At 33.7% G+C, this 8,374-nt stretch overlaps 1 protein-coding gene and 1 long non-coding RNA gene across 2 annotated transcripts; both read right to left on the bottom strand.

Annotated features, from left to right (window-relative positions):
• Positions 1 to 1,119: 1,119 nt before the first annotated feature.
• LOC121125718 (uncharacterized) lies at positions 1,120 to 3,869 on the bottom strand. The gene is made up of 4 exons (XR_011782127.1): positions 3,730 to 3,869; positions 3,184 to 3,627; positions 3,033 to 3,127; positions 1,120 to 2,894 (listed from the first exon to the last, which is right to left on the bottom strand). It is a non-coding gene; the product is annotated as an uncharacterized lncRNA (long non-coding RNA).
• A 571-nt stretch (positions 3,870 to 4,440) lies between these two features.
• On the bottom strand, positions 4,441 to 6,433 carry LOC121125468 (uncharacterized). The gene is made up of 2 exons (XM_040720667.2): positions 5,862 to 6,433; positions 4,441 to 5,721 (listed from the first exon to the last, which is right to left on the bottom strand). Exons 1-2 carry the CDS (start codon positions 6,036 to 6,038, stop codon positions 5,089 to 5,091), a joined length of 810 nt encoding a protein of 269 aa, XP_040576601.1. The 5' UTR covers positions 6,039 to 6,433; the 3' UTR covers positions 4,441 to 5,088.
• Between the last annotated feature and the right edge of the window lie 1,941 nt (positions 6,434 to 8,374).

Here is an 8,374-nt window from a genome sequence, read left to right as displayed (position 1 = left end):
GTTCCCTCTGGACCAACGCTCACAAATTTTCAATGCGAGACAAATCAGGACTGTTGGCAGGCCATGTGTCTTTGCCCCAGAAAGAATCCAAGTTGTCTGAACACCACTTTTGGTAGTAGTGAGAATGGCTCTTGATGTGTCAGACAATATTTTCTCTTTAAAGGAGCTCCAATTTCTTCAGTACGAGACAAAGCTGACATCGGAGACTTGCTGAGGATCTCCGTTACGTAGCACTCGGTCGTCACAGTTTGGCTTCGTTGAATCAGGTGAAGATCTGACACTGCTTAGTGGCTGATAACGGGCCAAACCTGAATTTTCAGAGGAAATTTCACAGTTGGAGTGGGTTCCACATCTCCCATATCTCTCACCCAACTCCGATCTGTTCGGGGATTTGGGGCATGAAATAGCTCAAATGGACTTTCATCACTGAACGAGGATACATTTCCAGTCATCTGCAGTCCAGTGTTTCTGCTCATCACAGAGTTGAAGCCGTGTCTTCCTTTGGTTTTTGACCGTTTAGGGTTCAGACGAGGTTTATATGGCAAAGCATTCAAAGAGTGCCTCAGGTAGTAGTGGACAGATTACTTGGATATTGAATAGCCCTTTTAAGTCAATCTTGCTGCAAGTTTCTTTGTGGATTGCCTCTTTTTGGGCAAAGGTTTTGAAATCACCAATTTGGAAACGTTGCTAATTTGTTTCTTCCTTCCTCGGCCCTTCTGATTTGCAAGGGTTTGTCCATTGAATTTCAATTAACATCATGTGGTGTTTTCTAAGCCCTTTTATACTGATTTATGATGCAATCATCGAAAATTATTGGATCAAAAAAATTCAATATTGCCTAATGATTGTATCAGCCAAATTTCATTTTATCCCGACCAATTTTTTTTTTTAACTATAAAAAGGATATTTTTAATACCACCATCAATTTTTGGACATACTGTACATATAATGTAATGTGGTCAATTATCAAGAAATGTGTTGCACAATTTCATGCATACTTGCACTTTTGCTAGCCCGAACATTGTTCCTCCTTCCTCTGTTCGTCTCTTTCGAGAAAGTTTTGGGAACATCTTAACGCGAACTTGCTAATATTTTCTAATAATTTTTGTCTTAATATTATCGCAATCGGTTAGGGATATATTTGCTATTTCTTTTTCAATTATAATTTGCAGGATTTTTGTTATATTTTTTAAATCATTATTTTTTTTTAAATTTTAATAAAGTCGCAAAATCGCTTCTCGGCTGCAATAAATAAACTTTCGAAGATTTTCTTGATACAGACGAATAAAGATTGGCCGTTATAATCTTTTAGATCAAGGAGTTTTGAATACGAGCGACTATCATTAGTGTCCAAAATAACAAAACTAAGACAATCCAAACAAACAGACTGATATGTCTTAGTTTGGTTTAAAATATAGTCTGCAAAATAATATAAAACGTCAGTTAGTTGTTCAGACTACACATTATCTTCTTCCAGCTGAGGAGTTAGTTCTTGAAGAAAAAACCCATTATCCGCTTCGTCAGATTTATTTATTCCTTCTTTTAAATCATCTAAGAAATCGATTAGATATTCGCCATCATCATATTGATAATTGGAAGATCCCTTTTCCCTCATGAACTGACTTGGAGCAATTATTCTTAGATTGTTTTGAGCCTCTAATGATGTTGAAGTTGGGCTCTTGTACATAATAAGGCTGATTAAATTTTCCAAGGCATCTTGAGTAAATTTTCCAGTTAAAATGAATGAAAATCCTTCATCAAGGAGTTCCTTGTGCAACGGGAGGATGGAAGTTGTCTTAAAAAATGATACCAGTTTGCCGTGGCTTCCAATAACCTTTTTTTCTAAATGACATAAACGAATTACTTCGATTACCTTTTTTAAAGTCTGAATAGCTTCATTATATTTGTCAAGATTTGATGACTTAAAACCATCATCGGTGATCGAGATGTCATGAGTTCGCACCAGGAACGAATCAGATCAATAAATTCTGCATTAATAAAATTGACCCATCAGACTCCTGGATTGTCGAATATCTCAGGCCCGCACTTGTTGCATGGGGAAAAAAGTGATTGCGTCAGCAACATTCCTTTTTGAAAAGTGGCTCGGGCTTATGACACTTTCAGAAAGCTTCGGAACAATTTTCAATTCCTTAGCTTTTTCTAACTCTACCAGTTTTTTGAAGATGTTTTACAGAAGCAATATGGTTTGATAAATGTCTTTCTTCCCCAAAAAGGATGACCAAATAATTTCAATATTGTTTCCTAAAGATGTTCTAAGATTTTTAGAAGATGAGGAACATCATAAAGAAAGTAAAAAATTTATTTCGGATTTGCTGGATGAGGGACGAAGCTGACAAATTCATTTTTTCTTCCAAAATTAACTCCCTGCCAACAGAACATCGCCTGGTTTAATGGGCCCATATCTGTGGTAATTGATCTTACACGTATACCAATTTCAGAAGCTCGTACGACAACATCCTTCGTAATTTTTCCCAGTACAGACCCATTAACTGAATCTGGAGTAAAAAAATAACCAACGACTTGTTTCCATCTACTTGCAATTACAGCGAGTATGATCACAAGAATATGTGTCGCATTTTCCCCTGTGTGCTCTGGAAGAGTAACCTGTCCTTTCATGTTCCTGTCCCATTAGACAGTCTAGCCGTTGATCATAGTCTTTAGACTTTTTGATGACCATTTCATCCATCAATAGTACACAATTTTTGTCTTTTTCACTGAAGGTCGTTATTTTAAACGTCAAAAACTTAAAAACATCATTCAAAATACCACTTTCAAATGAAATGCCTTCAGTTTTTATGCGCAATGTCCTACGCGAGAGTAAAGGAAATCCTTGATGAAGAAGAGATTCATACCCTGATGAACCACAAGCGAATCTGAAAAGTGAAATAAACCATTACAAATTAATAAGAAAGGACATAGCTTCAAAATAAGGCATAAAATAATCTTAAATTCATTCATTCTATTTATTTGTTCACCTTAATTTTAGTGCTATTTTAACTGTTGGACTTGACCAATTGATTCTAGAGTTCTTTCCTTTCTTGGAGAAACATCTTAATTGATCGTCATTCAAGAACCCTTCAATATAGGTTTTGCGACAAAACTGAGCCTAAAACAATAAATATGATAAAAGTAATATACTACTGTACCATTTACAGATACCACCTTTTTCGATATCTTTTTACGGCTTTCTTTATTTGACATTATTGAAGGCTTGTTCCGGGCAAGTTTCGCTTGAAGATGCTGTATTTTTGCATATAAAGATTTATTTGCCTCTACTAAATTCATACAATTAGAGCATGGTACGTATCTTAAAACTTCAATCTCAGGGGATTCTTGTATAAAAATGTCCGATGAGAATGGGGTTTGAGCTTCGTGATCAGGATAATCTTCCTTATTTGATGTTCCATGTGTTTTAGTATACGAAACTCTAACATTCGAATTCTTTGCTTCCTTTGAAGTTCTTCTGCGTCTCTGTTTCGGTTAAACAGAAGCTTTCGTTTTGTTTTTTTTCTTAATATTTTCAAATAAAGTTGGAATTGCATTATGTACCAAACGCCACCGTCCTTCTGAAGACTTCTGCAGAAACATTGATTTTTCAAAGTGAGCCTAAAGCGAATAAATTAAGTATGAATAATTATAATATGGAGCCTAGTGACATGATTATACAACAACCCATTAATTTAATAGTAAAAATGTTGATTATATTACTTGGTAAACTCTTGAGTCTTTGGTGGGAGTCAAATTCGCACGTTTGATGGCATTGATGCACAACTTCCTACGATTGATGTCTTTTGGAAAATCAAGATCAAGCTCAACCTATGCAAAAGTAAACTCCCTTTGTAATGTTTTTAATATTTTCATAACTAAAGGACAGTGTTATTTAAAAAAATGTCATCTAAAAATCTCGTGATTTTTAGATGACATTTTTTTAGACTACCAATTATTATTATTTTTTTAACTCTTCGGTGAGTCAGAATTTCTTTTTTTCATTAGGAACTGATTACCATAATAACAAATAATGATACACATTAATCAATTATTGAAATATTACCATTCACGACGATCAAAATTAGGGAGATTGTGTAGGCTCCATAATTATTAAAAGAATATGGAAAGATTATGATATCATATTTGAATAGGGCATGTGCGTTGTTTAAATTTCTTTGTAAACAAAGTGACAGAGAGTAGGACCCTCTTCTGGGAAAATATTACAACTCCCTCAATGATTGTATTATTTAACCCATTACCTCAAACGAACTCTTACAATTGAATTTCAGCATTAATACTTTGATATTTTGTTCTTCTTGACCTAAATATGGATAATTAAAAATTAAATTAAAATTTCAACACTGGCCCCCATGTGAACGTACTGTCCGCATACTTAAAAGTACGGCTTGGAATAAGTCACTCAATGCAAAATAAAGAAAAAGATAATTTTAATCAGAACAATTCTACATAGTATAAAATAAAATAATTAGTATATATATTCATTATGGTTGAAGAAGGAACATCCTATATAATAATTGTGTATATCCCTAGAATCACTCTTATTTCTGGTGTGGCGATCGATGAGTTTCGATTTTTTTCACTTATAAGAAAACAGTTCGAAATTAAGTTACCCTATTATATATATTTATAGTAGATCGTTTTAGTTTAGAATTTTAACATAAACAAATTAAATATAATTAAAATCTTGTTAATTTTTCATTGGTTATTTATAAGATGTTCGTTCTAGTATTAATTTTAATATTCCCCCCCCCCACCCCCGACGTATGAAATGCTAAAAAGCACTGCGTGTAAAGGCCTACGTCACACGTTTTAGAGCGAAATAATGATACTTTTTGGGGTTTTTTTTCGACTACTTAGCAGTAATAACATACATACGATGTAATGACTCTATAGGATCGGGATGTTCATTATCCTCTGAATATTAAAACAAAAGTTAAATTGAGTTAAAATCGAAAAATTACTCCAGTATTTCAAAAAATTGAATATAACATTATAGTGCATTTTGACCTAATAGGTAAAGGTAGTAGTACTAAATCAAAGGTCCTAATTATGAGTAAGTCATGATTTACTTTGAAAGTACAAGTTAATACGATTCAAATTTGAAGTCTCCACTTTTGACAATTTTAGCTCTTCCTGCAGTGTGCGAATTTTTTCTTTCAGAATTAGTGTTTCTCCTTTCTCGGAGAATGTGGGACATTCATCCCCAACACTGACATTAGAGGCTTGAAATGGAGGAATTTCTGCAACTTGAGGGATCATTTCACTCGAATCTAGATTCTCCACTTCCAATAAAGGTTGAGTAATTTGGTGGATCTCATTTTTCCTAGACCTTTCTGTTCGCTCAGAAGGTATAGTGAAGCTTGAAATGCTGGATGAGGTGTATAAATTTTCAGATGGAACAGATCCTTTCTTGAGCAACTTTCGAGACACTATTCCAAGTAACTTAAAACGGAAATCGCTTTGATAACAGTCTTGGCTGAAATGGTTGCTGCAGATGCGAGATGTTTTTGGATTCAACTTGTATCCTCTTCTGCAGGCCTTTACCCAATTTCGGAGTAATGTAGGATCCTTTGGAAAATAGTGATAGGATACATTAGATGGCGATGGACAAGAGGTAATGGCACACGTAGCACTACTATGCCGTCGTTTCTTTGACTGTTGTGCTTCTGGTGATTGTTGAAACTCGATTTTCTGGAAAAAATAATAAAATAATTTACAGTGAAAAGTAATCAATTATATATCAAGTCTTATAAATGTAACTAAAATCCTGTCTCCCCATTTGACCAAACAATAATATTTGAAAGCCCATTTTTTAGCATTTATTAACCTACTGAATCATCCCATTGCTTGCTCGGCGAAAATAGAGTTTGAGTCGAAAAGGGAATTGTAGGAGCAGGCGGGTGTACGGAGGAGGACTTCGATCCAGATAAGACTGTAGAAGCAGTAAAAGTGGATACACAAGACTCTGCAGATTCGGGTACAGATGAATACACTGATGATTTTCCCATGGTAGAGGCCAAATTTGGTTTCTGATTTTGCTGAGTGAAAGGCTTCTATAAATTCTCAACTGACGTTGTTATATTATTGTTTTCATTTCTGTATACACTTGTATATTTGTCACGTTGCTCAGTTCAGCAAATCAGAATGCGGAATCTAAGAAACGCACCTTCCTCTTCCAGCACCTTGATTAGATCTGAATAAAGCATAAAAAACAAAGTAGCGAAACGCGACCGAAAATCTGAGGAGATACAATGGTGTAGCGTTCAAACATTTTTTGCAAAATGTCGCTTTTAAAATGACGTCACTAATATATATTTTATTGATTTTCCCGCCACCGAGCCTCGCGTATCTATAGTCTTAGTCTAACAAGGACTTTTTATCATAACTTCCCAACAAATGTTATATAGGCAAGAATGCTTACAATATCAACCCATTACCCCACTCTGTTTTTATCAATATTAAATGACTTACCATATTATGTTCAAATTTGAGGAATAGGATCTTGTCATGGATAATTTGTAGCGGGCAAAAAAAAATTATGTGCGCCAAGAGATTTTTCAGCTATGGATCACCTGGGTGCTCGTTTATCTACTTGGTTTAAAATTCATAGTTTAATCATGTGAAGAAGTGGTTGAAGTAGTCGAAAATGAAGAAACAGTAATGTAATAGTTCAGTATGTTAAAATATAGAGGGCGTTTCAAATACTTTCCTCTTTCTTAAATGTTTATTGTAATAATTATAATTTATTACCATAATCATGTAAATTTAGAGATCTGATTAGGTTAATAAAGTATTTTTGAACAGATTATTTTATGAAGTGAATTAATATTTTATTCTTATTTTTAAATCTAAATATTATTTTATCTAGCCTTTCAAAATATGAATGAGGGATTTGGGAGATTATTCTGACTATAATTCAATTCATGAATAAATAATTATAGATTCTTAAATTGAATAAGATTCATGAGTATCCTCTGAACTTTGATCCTTGAATCCTCTCACGTTCACGTTTTCTCAAATGATGTGTAATTTATACACTTTTATAAAATATGAAATTAATACAGAGGACTTATTAGACTATTTATATCAGACTGTAACCCAAATAAATTATCCTTAATAAGAATCATTCAAAAAGTATAAAGATCCTCTAGATCTGTGATACAAATTTTCCGATTCAGGATAGACCTAAATAATCAATTAGTCCTAATATTAAATACTTACGTGACAATTAGCCTATATTAAATTCATTAATACTCGCATATTTTAATTCAATTTAAAATGTTAATATGAATTATATTCATTCATGATTTTTTAACAAACACAACCCAGTATATATGGTTCGAATCTACCACCCAATTGTTACTAAGGATAAAGGATCCCTTCTAATATGCTATAATACACTCTGCTCAAGGGTTGCGCAGGTGAACTGCTGAGCCCCGAAGCAAGCTAAATTAGGATCAGCTTTTAACTAAATCGTGCTGATTCCGGACTTCCTAATATTATTCTAAATTGTGTTTAATGATACTCAAATTACTTTTTCGTCCGAGGAATCCTTTAATACATTTCTGATCTTATTTTGGTTAAATATGATCGACCTACATCAAAATATCCAAATCCAAAAACATCTGACCTCGTATCGATGGAATCCTTCGATTAATTTGGCAAGAACAATTACTTTTGAATAAATTGAAAGACTGGCTGGCTGGGAAATATCAAGGATATCTCTAGTACTTATTGTTTTCAAATTGAGATAAAGTTACTTTATTTTAAGTATCATTGGATTGTAAAAAATATTTGGGGATGTTGCTAATCGTAGGACAGATTCTATGAAATAGATATCTAACAATGTCGGATAATGTCACTGCTAAATACATTTAGGGAACATAGATTCCCTCAAATGACAATGCAAGCCAGATTTTTTGGGCTACGCCCATCTTTTGAGTGAAATGATCAAAGATACATAATGACGGGACAATGATACACCCCAACACTAACTTAATTTCAAGCTAATATAAATTGATTACATGATTTATAGTTCAAATCAAGACTAAAATATTGATGACAAATTAGATAAACTGTTCTGTAACGCCTTAGTGTTGCTCGTGTCGGTCGTCAAGAACTTGATATTATTTATTTTGGAGCCTATGCCTGAACCAAAACAGAATTAACGAATTATTATTATCTATTTCTAAAAAGGTTGTTGTAACTATAAAAATTGAGAAGAAGTAAGGGCCCATGCCCCAAACAGTGGCGTGGGCCCTGTAGTGCAAATTACTACATGAATTGATTCATGGTGTGTATAAAATGTATCATTGACAGTATAAATACACGATAAACAGTGGTG

Source organism: Lepeophtheirus salmonis, chromosome 10 (genome assembly GCF_016086655.4).
Source record: "Lepeophtheirus salmonis chromosome 10, UVic_Lsal_1.4, whole genome shotgun sequence".
Taxonomy (NCBI): Eukaryota; Metazoa; Arthropoda; class Copepoda; order Siphonostomatoida; family Caligidae; genus Lepeophtheirus; species Lepeophtheirus salmonis.
This window is presented reverse-complemented; position numbering and strand designations above follow the sequence as displayed.